The sequence below is a fragment of the Equus quagga genome, chromosome 13, assembly GCF_021613505.1.
Source record: "Equus quagga isolate Etosha38 chromosome 13, UCLA_HA_Equagga_1.0, whole genome shotgun sequence".
Classification (NCBI taxonomy): Eukaryota; Metazoa; Chordata; class Mammalia; order Perissodactyla; family Equidae; genus Equus; species Equus quagga.
Window position 1 is genome coordinate 24,381,225 of NC_060279.1, and position 22,928 is coordinate 24,404,152.

General features: G+C 35.2%; 1 protein-coding gene across 3 annotated transcripts in view; it reads right to left on the reverse strand.

The window, feature by feature from the left end:
• Positions 1-265: 265 nt before the first annotated feature.
• The window catches only part of RCOR3 (REST corepressor 3), a 45,415-nt gene continuing 22,752 nt past the window's right edge, over positions 266-22,928 (reverse strand). For 2 of the 3 annotated variants that reach the window (XM_046683980.1, XM_046683981.1), the window contains exons 8-12: positions 22,199-22,417; positions 19,147-19,224; positions 11,824-11,881; positions 3,356-3,597; positions 266-2,887 (exon numbers count right to left, since the gene is read on the reverse strand). In XM_046683980.1, the coding sequence (XP_046539936.1) occupies positions 2,543-2,887; positions 3,356-3,597; positions 11,824-11,881; positions 19,147-19,224; positions 22,199-22,417 (942 nt within the window). In that variant the 3' untranslated portion in view covers positions 266-2,542. The remainder of the gene's footprint in view (positions 2,888-3,355; positions 3,598-11,823; positions 11,882-19,146; positions 19,225-22,198; positions 22,418-22,928) is intronic. The other variant, XM_046683982.1, reaches the window with a different exon arrangement.

The following is a 22,928-nucleotide window of genomic DNA, read 5'->3' on the forward strand; positions in this document are numbered from 1 at the left end:
TCCATATTACACTGGAATTAAATCATATAGAAAAAATATTTTTTCATTAATATTACCAGATGTATCAACAGTGTGATTTATTTTTAGTTATGTAATGAAAAAAATACTTGGGTGTAGATTTTCCAAAAATGATAACCTTGAAATTAATGATCATTAAAAGATTTCTAGGTTTCGATTTTTTATAAAAATCAATTTTTAGAATCACAGTGAAGAAGTCCTAAATTCCTCATACAACATAAAATTATATAAAAATAGAAGACATAGACATCTTTAACTCTTTAATCCTTTGATTAAGCAGCAAGCATATCACTCTTCCAGGCCAAACACTGCTTAAACAAAAAAGAAAAATAATGACGTGCAAAATATTTACAAAATATGCAAAGCACACAATAAAGACATCTCACTATATACATGTGTCATATTACTAATGAAGCTAAGATTTTCCCACTGTGTGCTCTAGTGTACGTAAATGAAATTACAGCACATCCCTCAGATACAGCACCTTGGCCCATTGCTGGGATAGAACAGATTTTAAATGAATCACAATATGCTTAGCAGCTGGACAGATGCTGGTGCTGACCAACTTGATTGACATATCCCACATACTGTATACTGAAGGTCTACTGACAAGAGACAAGACAATAAAAGCTGTATAGTATGCACATATGCAAGACAACCCAAGTACTTAAAAATGCTTTAGATACTTTAAGATTTATAACTGTCCCCTGTGGCTTTTAAAGTAAAAATAAGTATAAATTCTTGACTATTGAGAATTTTAAATCAGATTTTATCTTGTTACAGTCTAGGGGCAGGAACTATTTAAGGTGAGCCAATGAGAAAAAATGGATACATCCTGGAAAAAGTTTATGCCAGAATTTAAGGACCTTATGCAAAGAAGTGGTCTACAGTTCAAAATTAAAACTAATCAATGGATTTAAGTCTATTGCTCTTTAAGGCTTTAGAGCCAATGGTAGGGACTGTTAATCCAGTACTTTGGGAATATATGTCCTCTCAAAACTTATGTTAGGGCCTTAGCTGTTGACGATTTTGTGAAGTAGTTCCACATGTGATGAGAATGTGAATGTGCAAACATTTAGCCTTAAGTTCCACTAGTATAGCAATCTAAGTGATCTGGACCTTTGCACAAGTCATGATTCCAATATGAAATCATTGTATCAAAAATATTAGTAACACATTGTTGATATATACTATCACTCGTAAAATATTCTTTGTAGGCGGTTAATGATTATGTGTTGAATTAAGAAGACTTGAATTTTTTTTGTTTCTTTATAAAAAGGGGTCTCAGCATTTTAAGTTAACAGCACAATTGTGACAATATACTGATACATCTTTAGATAACACAGAACAAATTCTTAAATTTATTTTATGAAATCATGTTGATGATTTAACCCTAAACCAAACCCACGAGTACAGGTCAGCTGCAAGGAATACACAAATGTATCCAAATAGTACAATAGAGATTTATCAAGAAAACATCCTTTATATTAAATGCAGACCATATTAATAAGTATGAGGGCAATTTTAAGTTCAGAACCTAAACACAAAAAGGGTATCGTAAATAAATGCTTCCATAACCACTATCTCCACATAACTGACAAAATATAATTCTCTTCTAAAGTCCCCAAATATAGGCAACTACTAGTTAAAAGCAGATAGCACTTAGAAACTTTAAAAGAAAAATCAAAATTAACTCCATTTTCAAGGAACTTAAAGACATTATACTTCAACAAATTAAGTCCTCATTTGTATGTAAAATTATTATTCCGATCTTATTACTCAAAGATGATGGGTCAATGACCTTTAAGCAAGAAGTTTGCACTAGGACCCTAAACTGTATGTTAAAGGGTTAGTAGGTTCAGTACATTCTTTGTGGTTTCATATAATTGCTTTGCAATTGATTAAATTGCTTTCTTTTAAAGGAACATATTAAAATTCCTTTAGAAAAAAAAGCAAGATTTTTGAAAAAAGGGATATGCAGCTATAATTTCTTAAATATGCATTAAAAGAACATATGTCAAAATGTGAAATGCAGGCTATTTATTCTTGTACTCCTAACATAGGAAAATGTTGCTAAAAAATTAAATTAAAGAAAAAAAAGTCAAACATCCTTAACTAAAGAAACTTAAGGAGTTTTCATAATTCCTAAGTCAATATTCCTGTACTAAAAGCCTGACTATGAAGAAGCAGGAATATAAAGAATTTCAGTAAAATAAATACAGTGAAAACAAAACAAAAAAAACCTTGGTATATAGAATACTTAATCTTCTTTTCCTTTTATGAGATCATGTCGCTGAACGTACACTCTGGAAAGGAGGCTAACTGTAGGCTTTTTGTTGTATAACATTTCAGTTGCGTGAATTAAAAAATTTCTGAGACATCCACTTATGTTAGCCCACTGCCACAGAACTAGTTCGCAGCCTCAGTATCTAGGAAGGGTTACTCTTTCCTCTTTTGCCTCAGTCAGACGAGCATTGGTATAATGATGGGGTGAAAAGTTACTGCAGCTCTGTCCAATTTAATTTTAGTGCAGTGAGGACTGTGAATCTGTCTGAATTCCGATAAGTGACGGTGGCTGTTGACCACCAACCGTGGACAACACTGGTCTTGGGTTTAGACGGGGTGGCATAGAATTAGCAGGGCGAATGAGAGGTGGTGGAGGCTGATTTAAAGTTGGCCGGGGCTGGATGAACCGAGCCTGCTGCTGCAGCGGAGGAGGCTGCCGGTGAAGAGCAGGGGCAGCAGGCAGTGTTGGACGAAGAAGTGGTGGAGGCTGGTTCAGAGTGGCAATGGGGGCTGTTGGTGTTGGAGTGGATGATGGGGCAGGAGGTGATGGACCCAGAGTCCGAGGAGCCTGTGGGGTCTGTGCCTAGAGGTGAGGAAACAAAAATACACGTATGAGATGATAGTTCCTAATGAACTTAATACAATATAGTTTGGGCTGTCACAGGAAAAACAAAACAAATCAAAACAAAACAAAAACAACACAAGTGTTCTTTTGGAAGCACAAGCTTCTTTTATTTTAAACAAAACAAAACAAAAACCCAAAAACCGAAAAAGCAACGAAGCTACCAAACAGGCATCTTTATTAGTAAACAGCTTAACACTGGAAATAAAAATAAGACTTATGAAAGAGCAATACACTCTCCATTCTTCTAGGATCAGAACTTAGCATGTCATTATGACTTAAGAGTCACGAGAGATGCACCACTGAGTAAGTGTATTGTCAACCTTTCATGCTCATTCAGCTGTCCTCTGACAAATTAACCTTACAGAATACCACACAAAATGGTGATTCCTCAACTCATATTAGCTCAAATTCCATACACAAACACACCTCCTCTTCTTCATCAGTGCTCTTCCCTGATGGCACATTAGAAGCACTTTTTGTCTCCTCCCCTAAAGTAGAAGCATCACCATTAGAAGCCTGGGTTCCTTGTTCTGCTTCCCACTCCTGCAATACCTCCTCTAAGTTAAACCGACGCCTGTAGTTTACAAAGAAGTTCTTCACTTGGCCAACAGTCTTGTTGCCAATTACATCTGCAATAGCTTGAAAATCTTTACCATATTTGCGGACACCTGGAAGGCAAAGTAAATAATACACCTGTGAAGGATCAGTAAGGAGAGCTGTGTGTACTATACATCATGCACACACAAAAGATACCAGCAATGAAAATCCTTTCTGATAAACTCTGCTCATTTCTCAATTCTGAGATAGAGGCTAAGATATCAGGGTCACAGATGAAAACCATCAATTATGTCATTTCATCGAGCCAGCCACTTGCCTTCAACTGAACAATCAGAAACTTACCATTTTTTACATACTCAGTTATTTTCTCCAATCCTCTCTTGAACTCTCAAATACAGTCCACTTATTGTAAAGCATTGAATTCTTTGTTCCATCCTCAATTCCACATTCATTTATTTCCCTAGTAGCCAGTCACCTAAATTTGAGCAACACCGTTTGTAAACAAAACTGGATGGGAATGAGCCATCTCTTTTATCCCCTCAATGGACTGAGTGAGTAGTCTTAGGGTTCCCCCATTAAGAAAAGCATTTTAATTTTGGTCTTAATACCAACTTCAGCATGATTACTTGCCTATCTCACCAGGGTACCAATGAACAGAAATGAGATAATAAATTAAATATAAAAGGCAGGAGAATTGTCATAATCTAATGGACAAAAAAAGGGAAGCTATTTTGCAGAGCTGGTTGGATTTTAACTCATCTCATAGTTCCAGAGACTGTATAAATGAAGGATTCCTGGCTGTGCTCTATGGCCCAGAGAACAAGGTTACAGTGGTGACCACTCGGAGCTTGCCTGTACTCATCATCACTGCCTTAAATTTAAGAAAGATTGTACACTCACTTATCAGAGAACCTAACTTTTCATTATGGAAATTTTATTGAAACAAAGGATAACATTTGTTTATGAACTTGAGATAGTCAATTATGCTACAGAATTTTAAATGACTTTATATAATCAGATGGATAATCATTTGCTTTTAAGGAAATTCTAAAAGAAGTTCACTGACTCATTCTAGAAAGAGAAACTTAGCTCAAAATATAAAAGTTGTCAGAAATTTTGATTTTACAATTTGATAAATTGCTTTTTAAATACCAGAAAACAGTAACATTAATTACAGAGGTGAGAAAGGAGAAAAAAATACTGATGCTTGTGATATGTCTGTAATTTGAGCTAAGCAACCAGAAACATGGAGATTTAAATAAACTTAACATGTCTACAATCACAAACGAGAGAATAATATAAGGATATGCTATTACCCCAGAAGAAATGATAGATATATTCTTACTGATACTTATTGGCACGATACACCCAATTACCTTAAAGCACCATCACGATATGACATAAGGCCTGTTTTAAATTCCGCCCTTATTTTACATTGAGAACTTGGGAATAAGCGTCTCTTGCTACCTTCACCCAGCGAGGCTTGACTCTACGGGGAGCTCCTTTATCTTAGAGCATTTTAGGCAGCGGGTCTGATAGTATTACGCTATAACCATATCTACCTTAAATAGAGAGTTTTGGTTTGTAAACTATGCCCATTTGCTCTGTTTTCAAAGGGAAAAACAGGTATGACTATAAAGCAACAATAATACTTCAACATTGTTTACAATATTTTAGCAACATAAACAATTTTATATTCTCTTTAAATCCATGAGGTGATTTCCAGGTTGAACTTCAGAAGCGAGTATAAATTCTAACGGTGACTAGGTTCCAAGTGGGTTTATTTGGCAATAAAAATCCAAGGTTATTTCATATTAGGAACTATTACTATATATTCAAGTGCTTCTCTACTACTCATACTTTGGAAAACAGCAACCAATTTGAGATTGCTGCAATGAATAATGACTACTAATTAGAAATCAGATACAGTGTTTATCAGAGTGCTAATTTTCATAAGAGATATTTAATTTACATTCTAGAAATGACCAAACCTACTGAATACATGAGTTTAGTAACAAAAACCTTAAATAAATCCAGGATTAGATCTTCTGTATTCCTAGCAAGAAGCCACGTCACACTACGACTAAATCTGACTCTAAGTTTGAAGAAATTACAACTCTCAGAACACCTATTTGTTTGGCAAAATGTATTCCCAAACCTACTACTAAGTTGTCCCCATGTCTGATTCCATTACATAGCTGTCCCCTCTTCTTCTGACTCTATTCTTTTTGATCCTCCACTTTATTTTCTGTTGCTCAATGGACTTTATCTTGTCATCAATACTGCTGCATTTTCAGAATTACAGAGTCCAAAACCCAAACTACTTCTATAGGACCTTTAGTTTTTCCAGACACTTTGGATGTCAAGGACTTTTTCCAAGTCACCTAGGGTCTGAGTCACCTAGGCATGTTTATTATTCACTCACGTATGCCACTCTTATATCAATGACTCACAAAATCTCAAGGCTCAGACCACACTGCAGACTTCCATAGTCTGGCTGAGGACCCCATACATATCCTGTGTATAAGTGGGCCCAGACAGTAAGGTCCTTAGCCTGCAGGATGGCTGGGCAGGGTCTGGAATAGCTAGCTCCTTGGCAGCTTCCTCCGGACAACAGTAGCCTCCTCTGTTTGCCCCAGTGTATTTTGACAAATTTCCTAATTTTCTGTGTGCCACGATGTGAAAAAGGTTGGGAAGTACTGTCCTATAGAAAACAAATCAGCACCAGCATTACTACAATGCTGAGTACACAAGAAGTGCTCAGGAAATATGACTGATTTTTCTTTGCTATAAGGCTTCATTCTATTTTTCGTCCCCAAACCACAAGTCACATGTGGCCGACTTCCTTCAACAGCATATTTTGGTTAGAAGGTACAATTCCTAAGCTCTATACTGTGGCTGATAACCAGGCAAACTCTAGTCAAACACCAGCTGAAGACTTAATGGGACTGCTCCTTTAGAAGAATCCCCAGTTAGTCTTCTGGAGGACAAACCAGCCGGGGTAGCAACGCGGAGCAGCTAACTTGAACAACATAGGAGATCTGAGCTACTTTAGTTCCAGTTTGTACCTGGAGGAGGGTGGTCCATTCTTTTTTCACAGTTTAGAGTAAACTAGGCCATCTGACTGCACTGTCAGCAAGGGAGTTAAACGTTAAAAGCAGTGATTAAATCTCTCTTCCTGAAGGTGCAAAAGGCATGGGTCCATCTGAACCATGGTTTTAAATTAACCTTCTCACCTTTAGGGCAAGAGGTCAGTTTTTAAAGATTAGTGGAATAATACTTTGGAGAATCCTGGAAAAGGTAAATTATAAATTTCCCAGGGAGAGAAAACTTGTTTTCAGTCAAATTTCTAAATTTCATTTGAAAGTTACAATGAAACAACTTGACTTCCTATGCTGGGAGATGATACTTTATAATCTTTAATACACACTTTTGAAGTTATATCTGGGTACTAACATAATATCATTAGGATATTGTTATCATTACATTTTATAAAAGCCCATTTTCCAACCAGTAGTCTATATTACCTAACAAAACAACACATATTCATATTTTTTTAGCTTTGGCTAGCAACTTCAGGAGCATTTGTAATATGGTGTTTCCCAACTTTGGAAAGGGAATTATAGACATTTTTTTCTTTTCTTTTTTTTGAGGAAGATCAGCCCTGAGCTAACTGCTGCCAATCTTCCTCATTTTGCTGAGGAAGACTGGCCCTGAGATAACATCTGTGCCCATCTTCCTCTATTTTATATGTGGGACGCCTACCACAGCATGGCGTGCCAAGCGGTGCCATTGTCCACACCCGGTATCTGAACCAGTGAACCCCAGGCCACCGAAGCGGAACGTGCACACTTAACCGCTGTGCCACCCAGCCAGCCCTGACTTTTTTTTCCTTAGACAGAAGTATATCATGAATTTGCTTCTGGTATGTTTAAAAAGTTATCTTTAAAATCTGATTTTGGATTACAAAAAAAAAAAAAGCCAAAACATTACAGTAGCAAGCTGCTGAAATTTTGGTAGTGAAATTTTGGAGGATATTTTTCCCTGCTTCTTATAGTAAAATTTCTTAAAGTGAACATGTATTTAGTATAATTGAAAAATATTAATTTTTCAAAAATCTATTTTTGAAATAGGAACATAGTGATGTCTAGAAACTCTAGGAATGTGGTTCTTTCCTATCAATAGAGATTAATTTTAAAGTCAAACTATTTGGGAACATGCACTTCTTTCCAACTCCTGTAAATCTCTTCAAGAATTCAAATTAAAGAAGGTAAAAAAGATGTCAACAGCAGTGGGACAGTGATTGGTGCACCTAAGCAAGGGCTAAAAGTCAAAATCATATATTCTCTTTCCAATGGCTGGCCTTTCTCTTCTGAGTCTTGCTTGTATTCCCATCTTCCTTGTTATAAGTTAAATTCTATCACAAAAATGTTGGGAATTTTGAATCATTTATTATCTGAAGCAAGTGCAGCAGAGGGCTGACAATTATACTTTTGGGCCTCCCTTCTTATGATCTCTGTTATCATAGAAGAAATTCTCTACATAAATGAGTACCTTTTAGATGGAAAGCATGAATCTTCTCTCTCCACTTCCTTTTGATCGTTTGTGTACGGGGTTACAATCTTTATTCTTAATCAACTGCCAAATCTCTTTTTTCCTCTACTTTAGGAATCATTGTAGCCTTTTTTTTAACAGTATGAGATAAAATTAGAAAGAAGACAATTTCTAGACTTACAACTTCATTCCTCCTAAAAGGAATGCATGTGTGAGCTAGAGGGCGAGACGCTAACATTCAACTGTAAGCAAAACCACTGGCACAGCTCTTCCATCTCCTGTTTTATATGAGAAGGCAGGCAATGCGGACAAAAACCTTAAAAATTAAACTTGACATCTTGATAAAACTGGAGAAGATTTTTGTTGTTGTTTATCCTAAAACAGCACAAATATTTTAGATGGAGCACATAGTGTTTTTTAGCACTCATGACTATGAAATGAATACATTTAAGAGACCCAAAATATTGTATACCACGCTTCTGCCCCGATACACTTTAAAGAGTAAATATTTTGTACTATCATTTAAAGGTACTGTTATTTTTTGAAAATAGCTAATAATTGTTCCATTTTACACGAAAAAAATTACACCTAGAATCTAATTCCTTTCTTAATTATTGCTAAATAAGGAACATTTATCATATGAACATCAAGACTGATTTTAGGATAATTTCTAAAAGTACTATAGATTAGAAAAAACGTTTATATATATGACACAAGCTACAAACAGGGGTATTTCATCATTAGTGCAAATATGTAAAGACTATAATTGGTCTCACTGTTAACTAATTTTTTATAATAGAAAATTTAGATACTGAAGGCTGGAACAGATTATAGAAATTGCAGAAATATCATTCTTGGCAAGTATTTTAAGAGGATTATATTATCAGCATTTATAATATCCCACTTGGGGACTCTTAAGAACGTTACTGAAAGTTACATCTAGAACTGAAGCTAACACAATCAAGTGAGAGATTACACGAGTATAAACAGACATTCCTATTTGGTCTGAGCATGACTTTCCCCTTTCCAAATAAGGGAGAAAGAAGAAAAATAGCTTATTAATTATTAGAATAACATCTATTTATTTAAGTACTTATTTTTTAAATGGTTAGTTAATAACAATATGAGTAGATGGGAAATAAAGCAGGAAATATATATTTAAACCCTAGGAAATGATCTTAATATGTTTATTTGGTTTTAAAAGAGTTACAACAGAAAAGTTTATTTAATAGTAGAGTCATAAATCTCACTAGTGACATTAGAGCCAATAGTTCTCTTTCCAGGTCACTGTAATAGTCAACTCTGATTAAAATAAAATAAAGCATTTAATAAATCAGTGTCAAGTTGGAATATATGTAAAATGTCTCGAACATAAAGTACTATATAAATTAAAACATGTTAATATCAAAACATAAATGATTTATTATTACTTTGTAAAAGTGAAATGGCCATAAGAATACCATATAAAGGTTTATCACAAATAAAGATTAAAAAGAAGGGAAAAACCACAATTGCCTGCAAAGATAAGTACTTTTGGAGAGCAAACTACATAATATGTTAAAATAAAACTGCACTTATGTACCTTAACCACACAGACTCAGGTACAGGTGACATTATTATATGATTATACTGTTTATAAGAAACACTTTTGAGCATTATATAAACGTGTGGGCACATGAGGCAAAAATAGTACTTTTTAATTCTCCCTAAAATAACTATTTTGGACACAAATAGCTTTACATTATTTTATGTAACAACAACAACAAAAAGCCCCGAAAAACAAAAACAAAAAACTTAAAAAGCCAAAGGTGAAAACAAAAATTCCACACAGAGTTAAAATAAATAAATAAAAACAAAGACATTAACATATTAAGAAAGTGTTTTCAAAATCCTAAGGACATGCATATTCCTGTACAAATGGTTGCATTTTATTTAAGGATTGCTTTTTAATCTGTGCATAAGAATATAATACAGAACATACCTCAGTAGAGAGGAAATGTTTGATTATATCTATAAATACTCTATTCTTTTAATATTTATAAATGGAGATAACGTCCACATATATAGCTCAAACTGTATCTGCAAATCTTGCCATTGTCCCTTCCCTCGAATGCAGCCTTGCATCATATCCAAATCAGCCATAAGACTCAATGGACTCTCCCACTTAACGGAGTGCTGTAGACCAGTATCAAATCCTGAGTGCCGTATAGAGAAACATTAGCCCAGATTTTCCTAGGTGCTTCTCTTCAGAAAATTCTTCCACTGGCATAATTCTTACACTAGAGTACAGGATTAATATACTAACCTTTAAGAAACTAACTACTGAAAAGCAGGGTTAAATTCTATAGGCTATATACTATGATGGAGGGAAACACAGGCTTTATATCAATAAGAGTAATGCCTACTCATATTACAATGTTAGAGCTATAAGTCATACTTCGAATATGAAGCAGCCACTGAAAATACTAATTTTTAATAAAAAATTTAAATTGTCAGTTTCTAATTTTAAAACAGCTATTATCGTACATTGTAAACTCATTAAACATCGTTCTGACTCATTTAGAAACTTAGTTTTACAATTATAGATGTGCTCAATGCACATACAGCAGCCTGCCTCCATAGGATCAAGTATTTTTATTTACGAAATGACTGTGTTTTGCTGCATAGGCCAAAGATGAAGCTGACATCATCCTGTCACCCTGCTGTGACATTTTCAAATCATACTGGCTGGGTAATTCTCACTCACTCAAACCCAAACTGCAGAGTCATCTATTAATCAATCTTTAATTTCATTATTCACATCTGAATGATACTTCCACTGCATTCTTGACTTAATTACGTCCTCTATGTTTGAATACCTGGAAACGTTTTTAAAGGTATCCTTATATGTGTCACTGGGGCCCAACTCTCTTATAGTAGCTAAGCTAGATAAAAAAGCTACTAGTACTCCATACAAAAAGGGCTAGCCAGGAAGAAACAACTTGTAAATCAAACTTAAAATTATACAATCAGTCCTGCAGGTAGTTTATCTTGAAGGGGAAAAAAATCTAAACACCGAATAGAAATATACAATTTGCCCTTCTTTAAGTAATTTTAACCCAAGAAAATCCAAGTTTATAATGATTCCAATTTGCCCATGGATATTCATAATACAAAAAGTGTTCTGCCGTATAATTCAACAAGGCATTCTTAGAAATAGGGCATTTAAAATGCTACTTTACATATTTTTTGATATATCTCAAGTCTCTCTTTTGTAATATACATATATTTTAAAAGTCAGGTTTCTAAACATTCAGTGGCACATCTCTTAAGTAGGTTATAAATACACCAAAAGTTAAGCATAACATTAATATTTTCAGTACCTGATATTTACCAAATAGAGAAACACTATTATACAGAGTAATCAGAGAAACCTGAAACATAAGAGTTTCTTTGTGCTTTTAATGATGAGTTATCAATGACTGACATAGCAAGAATGAACCCAGTTGCAGAATACTGAAGCAGAGGCACAGAGAGACCATATGACTTATTCAAGCTTGTCATCACCATCATTTATTTAGTGCTGAGAATGCTTTACGTGCTGTTCAAGGACCCAAAATGCACACAGTCTCAGTATGTCACATCCACAAGTACAAAACAGAATTCCTGGTCACCAGGACTTCATGGTGAACACAGGTGCCCTTTCTTGATCCATTTCTAAAGGAAGGGAAGAACTATGGTAGTCATCTTTCATGACAAGTTAAATAATTATTAACAACAATAACTGCTTATCTTTAATATACCTTGCACTGCTAGAAGCTGCTCCTCTGTGGTCCAACGGGCATTAATTTTCTGATTTGACTACAAAATTAAAGAGAAGTTTCCTAATGAGGATATGAAGACAAGACATTTTTCCAAAGTGCTTACTTATTTTTTTTAAACTTTTCACCAAACACAGACATGAGATTACTAAAATCCTGATTTATTAAGATTCCATTTTTATAAGGATAAGGATTAAGAAATATACTGAGTTACCTTTTACCCACACAAGAAGATAATGAAAGGGAAATGTACCAATTTGGGAGAAGGAACAACATTCGCGTTTATACTCTAGTCAGAGATATTAAAACTGAGAAAATCTATTAGTCACCCATTTTCCAACTGCAATGTTCCTATCACACATTGCAAATGTTAATTTTAGCCTGTTTTAAACATTTAAGAGACTATTTTCTTTAGAGAGGATCTGTGACTCTAAAATTTCTTCTCCTCATATTTAGATTAATTCTATCCTCATCCCACCAACAACAGTGCTGTATAAATTAACACAGAACTGTAGATGAGGCCTAAGTCCTAAAATATTTCTTTAAATTTATGAAGCAGAAAGCGATCCACTGTAAGAATAGATTCCCCCCCCCCCCCAAAGTCTCCTACATTTCTCCCATTATTTTTGTTTAAATAAAATTCTAAGTTTAGGATTTTTATTATGGCAATATTACAATATTAAACACTCAATCAAATTTCATTAGTGTACTCTCACTGATTAGTGATTAAGGACCTTTGGCAGTTGATGGAAGGATAGAAATAAATACACTGTGAGCTTATGGAGGCTTGCAGTAGAAACTGCCCAGGTAAAATGCCCTGGAGTACCACATTGACACATGGAGCAAAAAGAAAGAAAGGCTTCCTTTGAGAAGGGGCTCATTCTTGGTTTAGCAATAAGAGTTTCTGCAGTACACAAAGGTTCTGGGTAACACCAATTTTCTCACCATGTGTGAAGAGATATAAGTAAGCAGTCTGAAGAAAGAATAAAAACGAAAATCCAAAATTAAAAACAAATTCTTGAAGAAAGGAAAAAGTAAAAGGCTGAGTAAAGGAGGGAAAAACACAGACAGCACTAAATTCTAGACGATGAGATTAAAAAGGGATAGCAAGACAGGCCTATCGAAGACAGTGGATAAGCTTCAAGGTTAGGATACTGGTGATGAGGCAAAGGAGTAATAGTAAAAAAGTAGAGAAAGCGGGAGAACAGGACTCCTGAAGCAGTAATAAGAAAAGGGGGAACCAAGGATAAAAAAATGAAAAGGGAGATGATAGAAGAAAAAGTAGAAGTTTTCAACATACATTCCCCAAAAAGAGGAGTAACAAGAATGGAGTAGGAACTAATATTTGAGTTAATACCTGGCAATCTGATGCCACCTTGGCTGAGAAAGGTAGATAAAAGAGGTCCTTGGTACCCAAGGATAATTAGTATTGGAACCTATTTAAAACAAGTCCAAATATTTCAGAGTAAACGGTTAAAAAATAAAGGGCTGACTGCAACTTAATCTGAAATACGAAACTAAAACTTGTGAAAGAAAATTAGTTGATTTAAAAAACAGTGATTTTGCTTATATGCTTTCATTTTATTTTTTGGCATATCTTTTCTGACTAGACAATGGTATAACATTCCCCAGATTTGAAATTTACAACATGAGCACAGACTGGGTCATTTTTGCTTTAAAGACTTCAACAATTTTCTCAAGGGCCTCTCTTAATTCTTTGTTGCTCAAATTATTCTTTTTTGAAGTGCTTGTCTATGAGTCATCATCCTCTTTTCTTCAGTTGTTAACTCCGCTGGCTACTGATCTGTCAACAACTTTGCAAACGATTAAAGCCATTCTCTTGTACTTTCATAAACTTCATGAAGTTCTGCATCTTTTGCAACGTTTACAATTTCATTTTGGTTTGTGCTATATTTGCATTGTACTAGCACCAGAGTAAGAGAGAAGATGTTGATATCATGGGCCAGACAACAGCTAGAGTTAATTAGGGAGAGTAGTGATAGAGCCTAATTTTTCAGGTGCTCAGTGCAGCAGTGCATATTTTCTTGTTTGACAACTTTTGCTTCTTTATGCATCCCTTGGATTAATGAGCATTTGCATAGTGAGGATCTCCTGTAATACTACACTGCAAGTTGTTCTGAGGATTAAATTTAGAATATATGTAATATATATAAGGATGTATTTAGAATATATGTAAAAAACATCTAGCACAGTGCCTGAGCAAACAGAAATTGAAGTTGATCATTCAATGTTAAACCTGAAAGGTAGAAACTGGAGGAAAAGGTATCACTAATGAAAGGGACCAAAAAAATAAAAGAGCAATAACGTGTACTACGAAAACCTATTTTCACCTTATAAACAAATCAGGAGATGGGATGAACACAAATTATTATTAAAATAAATAAGTACAGAATATACTGGGGATTCAAAGATGAGAGGAAAAAGTCACAATGACTGGAATATGGAAAAAGGAAAAGTTGAAAGGGCCGGAGACTGAGACGCATTTAAGAACAGGAGAAGGTTCTAGAAGGCAAAGGTGAGGAGAAGACATACCATGTATAGGGAACAACAGGATTTGTATCAGGAAGAAATGATAAATAAGCCTGGAAAGATGGTGATAGTTAACTAAAATACGGTGAGGACTGCTTCTGGCAGGGCAGTAAATATCAAGGTTGATGAGTTCACGCTAAATTTAATGAGCAATAGTTTTTGGGGGGAGGAAGTAGGGGGAGAAAGAGAGGATTCTAACCAGAATAAGCCTTTAAGCCTAGAAAGCTGGGAGAAGTGGTGATGCTGCTAACGACATAAGAAGCGAAGAAACGTTGATGTGGGAGATGTGGGAGGGCAAGGCTAAAATGATGAATTTAACTTGGGATACACCGAAAATGAGGTATTAGTCAGGACATTGGGGTAGAACTTGGGTTCCACCTGAGGCTAAAATAGATTCATCTATTCAAACACATTTTTTAAGGGTCTGGAAAATGTTTATGAAGGAAAATAATGGAGTCATAGCTTGCTCAGACATGAGGTTCTAAAATTAGCCTATGAATTTAAAAAAAAAAGTGGGTTTTTTCCCAAAATTACTCTTGAAATATTCTCACGAAGGCAGCCATGGAGACAGGCACGTAATCTCTCAATAAGTCCACACAGCCACATATTCCTCCAGTATTGGAATGAATCATTAGTTTTTCAGTTAAATCCCAGATGAAGCCTTTGGCTCGAATATAGGGTAGTACTAAGTGAAAAATATAAATACATATTTAAATACTAGAATCTCACTCAGTTCAAGAAGAAGCTCACACAGGAGGCATGTGGAAGCTAAAACTGACAAGGAATAGTGGATTCACAGTTCCCTGCTCACTGTGGGGCATGCAGTAGATAAATGGCGTTCAGGCAGAACTGCCAGCACTACTACACTTGCTATTACTAAACTTATTTTTTATTTTGCTGAATATCTGTGGTTGAATCTGTGTCATTTAAATGTACATATGATGTGACTTTAATATAGTGAAGTGATGAGACTGTAAGATATTTCTAAAAAGAAGAGAGAGAAATGAGTTCTGAGGATAAAAACTTGGGAGAATGCCTACATTTACGTATAGAAAGGAAAATTATAACTGAGAAGGGACATAATAGTTATAAAACAGAACACAACCTCTCAAAAGTTAAAGGAAGAAAGAGAGGTCATCATCTACATCCAGGGCTCAGAAAAAGGCAAGGGAAATGAGGAGTTAGAGCTGTGGAGTGTGGTCATTAGCACCAACGTTAACCTTTAAGCATAGGCTTCAATGGAAAAACGCGGTGGGGAGGGTGTTGAAACTGTATGGAATTAAACAGTTCTATGTGTGACAAAATGGAAGCAGTGGAAGAGGGAGAAGACTAAAGGACAAACAGGGCCAAAATTTTCTAAATACATAAGTTACTGATTTATATTCTCTTTTAAACCCAAGAATCTGTGGTAGAGATTTGTTTAACTTACAGAAAGGACAACTAAAATATACCTAGGCATCTAAAATTGTGTGGTAGTTGTGGTTAGCTATGTAGTACCACTGAGAACATTCTTCTACAGCAAACCCCAGTCTGAAATACTGTTTTAAAAATACTAAAATATTAATAATATAAAACAATCCTACATGTAACAGCAATTATAATTTAAAAGGCCCCAAAGAGCCTTCTAGATCAACCTATGACATCCTTAGTGAATTCAGCATCTTTACGGCATCCTTTCCCTGCTAAATTAATTAGTCTTCACATTTGTCCCATTTTTGTCAGTAGTAGATTCATACTACCTCTGAGTGGGAAGAGTCAGAAAAGGTCACCAACTTAAACCTTCTACCTGATGCTGAAAATTCCATCCAACATCCATAATGAAAGGATGTCACCCATGTATTCATGAAAACATCCATCGAGGGAGAAATTTTTAGCTTCAAAAAGCACTCCTTTTTCAGTTTCTTGCTTCCTAGATTTATTAATCTCCTTGTCCTCAACTACCAACCTCCACCCAAAACAAATCAAAGCAGAAGCAAACATGCCGCCACTCCTCCCAACACTCTCATATACTTTCAAGGAGATACATTAATGACACACACTAATTCCTACTTGGCAATGTTCTTTGGATTTATCACTTGCTGTCCATTCCTACAACTAAGACCCGATCCTACCCAATACTCCTTTGCCATTTACTTTATCAGTCAAATGCATGGTATTTTAGTAGCTGTAAAGTTTCTAATTAATCCTATATAACAGTGCAGGATAACTTCCCTAATTAAAAATTTTCATTATATCCTTCCTTTCCATTTGACTTAATTTAAAAGGCAAACTTCTCTTCCTAGCTTTCACAAAGACTTTATACTCTGGCCCTTGCCTATTGATCTCCAGCACAAAAAAATCCCTGTTCAACTCAACCTTGTTAGTGTCTCTTTCACACACCATGTTCATTCGTCCTCTGCACACAAGTTTGCCTTCCTAAGTAAATAACATGCTTCTTGAGAAAACATAGTTTTACACTTCCACTGAATTCTCAATAGTAATCAGCACAATAATGAGCCCATAAGTGCTCAGGGAATACCTATTGGGGGTTTTTAAGTGTTTTTATTTTTCCCCACTGGATTTATATTTTGAATGTACTGTCCAACACCAACCATTGTTCATATTATTCCCTCCTCCTGCCCTTTTTGAATGTGCAAAAATCCTACTCATCCTTCACACTTCAGCTGAAACATCCCTCTGCAGGAAGTCTTCCCTGATCATCCTAGTCAGAATGAATAATAACCACTTGTTTTCTTATAGCACTTTACTTACAAATCTACCACATACCTTCAATCAGTTTGTCTTATAATAGCTAGACTGTAAGTTCTTTCTTTAAAAGCAGATGGAAAAATCTATCTTTCCTTCATTTTTGTGTCCACTCTTCCCCACATACACTTCCCACAGTGCCTTACATGAAACATATAATCAATACATACTTCTGGAAGTGTACAGACTTTCTTTACCAAATTTTTCCCTAAATGAAAATAAATACAACCAAATGAATAAGTAAAGCATCTTAATAAGTGTTTACTTCCAGGTGAGTTTCATCATACAGTAGCCTATGTATCCAAAGGTTACCGAGATTCTTGCATTAGGTATTAGGTAGAAATTCTTTAGGTTAGATATTACCTAAAGATAAGTGGATACATTACATTTTTCAAGGTCTTTACTATGACTGTTAATCGAGTATTTTGAAATATATCTATTCAGGTTGCTCTCCCCTGCAAAGCAACAGGAATAATATGATAAATATAAATATATCCTGGGCATTTTCTAGATGATAAAACACATATATATTTTTCAGGTCATATGAGTTCAATAAATCAACCTCAAAGTAACATTCAAACTTCAATGTATAGATGGTAGAGTGTTAAGATTCTGGTTCTTTCATTTTGATCATTATCCTTACAATAAGCCAAGGGATGTAATAAATGTTTGATAAATTCTAACCCAATAAGTGAATTTAAATGTGAGAATCTAATACAATTTTGCTATTATATGAAAACTTCCAAAAGTAAGAGGCAGGATGATGTTAATCTAGGATTCCAATCAGACTCTAAGAAGCTGAAATATAGTCAGAGTTTCACTATTTACCAGATGCTTCTTCGGATTTATGTGAGCATCAAATGAGGTAGCACAGAGAAAGGTTATAAATGCTATTGCACTTTCACATCTTACTTTATATAATGCTAGTGAGTAAGAGTGAAATTATCCTGCAATTTTCTGCAAAATCTGAGATTAGAATGATCATTTCTTTGAAAATTTGGTAGACTTTTTCTGTAAAACTATCTGGGCCTGGTACTTTCTTACGAGAAAAATGTTAACGGTTCCTTCATTTTATTTAATGATTATAAATTATTCAGGTTTTCTTTCTTTTTAAGACAATTTTGGTAAGACATATCTTTCTAAGAATTTCTAAGTTTTATTTAAATTTTCAAACTTATTGGCATAAAGTTCTTCATGGTATTCCCATGTTTTCAATATCTGCAGTATTTTTTAATTTAATTTTTAAATTATAGACATTTTAAGTTTTTGCTTTTATGCATCTTAATGCATAATTAAATATGAAATTAAAATAATTTCAATACAAAATTTGAAATAACTCTTTGTTGCAATAATATCACATAAAGTAAAGTAGTATTCTTTGACTTCCACTGTCCTTAAATAAACAAATGTCACTAGACTGTCAATTTACCTGTGGGTTTGGAATGAGATATTGGTCTATGTATATTTCATTCTTTTCCATTACCTAACCTTCTCAAAACAGATGCAGAACAAATCAACAAAAACAACTTCCTTCATAACAATTCCTCCTTTCTGAAAGATTCTAATGAGTGAGATGGCATGTGGTACATTACTTCTGAAGCATTACTCTTCTGCCTCCCCCAGCCCTTTCACACATACTTCATTTGTAGATATTTCAGTCAACCTGTGGTTTGGTGGGGGGCAAACATTCCATTAGGACCAAATGCGATTATCTGATTATTACACACACAGAAAGGCAAGTCCAGGATATGGAGCATAACATAGGAGTCTTAAAAAAGAGAAAAGATTTTATAATAAAAGCTTCTGTAAAAGACTTGATTGGACTTTATGGGCAGTGAAGTACTCCTATAACTATCAGAAATATAAAAAACATATTAGGTTTCAGCTGAAGTACAAGTAAAGACTTGAGAAAATGGTTAGTATTAATAAGACATGTGACCATTGAACACTGGATAACTCAAAGAACAAGGTTTCACCATTCTCAGTCACATATATTCTTCAATAACATACCTCAGGAGGTTTGAATTCTTCAATTCCACCTTCCATTTTCTGTTTAAGTGCACTGTTTACTTGCTTAGCATTCTGAACCTTCAACAAAATAACCCAAAATATGAATCAGATCACATATTTACGTGAATTTTTTAACATTCAGTAAATGAAAAGGATATATACCAAAATCCTATAAATTTTATTTCAGGAGGATAGACACTTATCACACTTAGGGTGTGATACACCACTCATTCAACTAATATACACATCAACTAATATACAAATATAATAGACTAACAGATACAGTTCACAAATAATAGTATTTGACTATCTTTTAACAATGTCTCTTATAACCTAAGACAACTGGTATCTATAGGAATTAAATTCCATCAATATTTCTCATTACCATAATGTTTTGATCAAAGAACAACTATTCCAATAAGAATAATGATGATGAGGGTGGATAATATTTATAAGGTCTTTTTTTTTTTTGAGGAAGATTAGCCCCGAGCTAACATCTGTGCTCATCTTCCTCCACTTTATACGTGGGATGCCTACCACAGCATGGCGTGCCAAGCAGTGCCATATCTGCACCCAGGATCCAAACCGGCGAACCCCAGGCTGCCGAAGCTGAATGTGTGCACTTAACCACTGTGCCACCGGGCCGGCCCCTATTAGGTCTTTATTATGATAAGTATCATTGTCGGTGCTTCATATAAAACACATCACTTAATTCTCACAACTACTCTGTGAAGTAAGAACAATCAGTTCTGCTATAACTTGACATATGCATTCTCAAAAGTCACTGTACTAGGCAAAATTGCACAATAAAAACCACAGGGCTTATGGGGAAAGGAGCTTGGGACATAATAATCAAAAACTTTATCAATGACATATAAAAGATAGGAAGCTAATAAAAACGATAGCACAGTTTTACACATTCTAAATGGTAAAGAAATTCACAAATGCTAGATATCACAAATAGAGATGGTAGTTTAACAGGAAAAAGACCTGAAGGTTGCTTAGGGAAGTGAGTGTCAAAAGAGTTGCAGCTTATGAGTTATTGGGAAGTGGTAGAAGGAGGGTTATTTGAAATTAGATGAAAAGTTTTAACAACAGATGTGGATATGTGTGGCTTCTACTCAGTGAACTAAGGTAGCTGGCACACATTTGAACGGTCTGGGTATGTACTCAGCTAGATGAAGATTCACTGACAAAAATCACATGTAAGCAAACAGAAAATTCACATTATGTTCCAGTCGTTCCCAAGTATATCAATTGTGCTGGAACAAATTCATGTTTTCAAGACAAGCATTACCGCAGAGCTGACTCTAGCTTTTTGTGATCATGTTACAGGTGAGAGAGTTATAAGGCACAGAGAAATCAAGAAGCTTTCCCACTGCTACAGAGATAGGATAAAAGACAGAACCTGAACCTGAACCACGCCAAGTTTCCAAGTACCATTTCACTAGAAATATTAAGGGCTAAGATTTTTTTATTTATTGATTTACTTTTTCTTCTGTTTTGTTTTTCTCAGTATGGACAAATCAAATATTTATAAAGTGATTTGCAAAAATTTTTTCATCAGAGATCCTAAAAACACGGCTAAAATGCATAAATCTAGGCTGATTCAAATGTGGTGAGTTGGTCAGCTCCGTTAAATAGACAAACAGAGATAAAATGTAAAGTCTCAGTCTTCAAGGATTTCATAGACTAGCGGGGAGATAAATAAATATAAAAGTATGATAAATGCTAAAACACATAACCCAGACTCAGAGAGAGAGAGAGAACAAGAGAGTACGTGTGTGTGTGTGTGTGTGTGTGTGTGTGTGTGTGTGTGTGTTTGTGTCTGTGCTAGTGAGTGTGGGTGGTGCAGAAGATTAGGGAACGTTTTCTAGAGGAGATGACATCTAAACTGAGTTTTAAAGGATTAACAAGAATTAAGCAGGTAGACAAGGGTGGGGGAGGAAATGCCTTCTGGGCAGAATAACATTTAGGAAGACAGGAAAGCTTTAAAGCATGAGCTGGCAGTTAGGCTGGGGACAAACCAAAGAATTTGAATTTTGCCTAAAGATGAAGGAAACATAAAGGATTTTTAAGCAAGGGAGCAATATAACCATATTTGCTTTTCAGAAAAATAATTCCAGTAGTAATTTGGAGAACAGAATGGAGTGAAGAAGATGGAAATTAATTTAACAGTCCAGCTGAGAAATACTGAGGACTTCACTTAAAACAGCAGGAATGAAGGAGTGGTAGTGGAGGTATACAGAGACGGTTAAAGAAATAACTTGAAAACAAAATCAAGACATCTTTGTAAACACTTGACTGTGGAGAATTCGGGAGGAGGAATCAAGGATAACCCTGTGGTCACTGGCTGAGTAATTGAGCGTTTGTGGTGCTATTCACTGAGATAAGGAATGCAAAAGGAGGAACTCACGGCTAAGGTGGGTATGGAAGTATTCAGTTTGGACATTGTATATGAGATGTCTGAGATATAAAAATTACAGAATGTGTAAACCCAAGGAAAAGAAGACAGAGAAAGGCCGGAGACCTGAGAACAACCATTAACGTCACACAGGAAGCAGACGCTGTAGCCAGGGTTAGAACTTAGGTTTGCTAACTCTAGATCCTGACTAGTACCCACTACCTGATTATGGCAATGAGACTATTACAATACTACTGCTACACTACTGGTGATGAAGATGATGATGAAGAGAGCTGTTATTCTGCATTGAGCATTCAAAATGTGCCAAACACTGCTAAATAATCTACATGGATCATCTCAAGTAATTCCCAACAAACTGCAAGAGAAGTATGACTGTTATCCCCAATTTCACAGATGTGAAAGAGATTCTATTATTTCCCAAGATCACAGAGCTAACAGGTAGCAACACTGAGATTCAAATGTAGAATAGACAGAGGCATCTTATAATCTGGAAACAAGGTAAGTTTTAAAGAATGAAGCTTATGTAAATGAGTAGCTGAGAAAATCTGCAAAAAACTGAGTTTACTGAAGGAAAATCAGATAAGCAAAATGAACAGAATCACTACAAATACGATTTTTATAAAATACCTGACGTTTTAAAGAGATCAGCTCCATGTCCAGTTGCCTCAAGATGGTACTGGCTGCATTGGGACTACAGGACACAGCTACCACATCTTCCTGGGTTAAATACATGCCCTTTGGCGGGCGGCACTTAGAGCGCTGGGAGTGATGGCGGTGTTGTAAACTCTGATACTCCCTCCTTCCAAGTCCAATCTTGCTAGTTTGGACCGGTTGTTCAGTATTACCCTACAAGAATAAAGGGAGAATAACAGCTAATTTGGTTTTTACACATGTGTAAATTGAAAACAGTCTATTACTAGTCTATTAACAGTCTATTACTGTAGTAGAAGTTATCTGTTGTACTAAGTACACCTAAAAAATCTTTCTAACCAATTACCTTAGGTATGAGTCCAAACACACACACATACATAGCACTTATCAAGTGGGGGAAATAAGCATACAACATAACATATCCTTGATTAATCCACTCCATAAAATGTATGATTTCTACACCCAGAGGACTACAAACAAACAAAAATATAAGTCAGACTCTATAAAGTATTCCTGTTTGTGTTGAGATGGGATATATCTTCCCTCAGCAATAAAGGGCAAAAAAAAAAAGAAGAAAAAAGCTATAACTTATTATGTCAAAGTTTTTTGGTTTTTTTTGTTGTTGTTGAGGAAAATTTGCCCTCAGCTAACACCTGTTGCCAATCTCCCTCTTCTTTGCTTGAGGAAGATTCACCCTGAACCACCA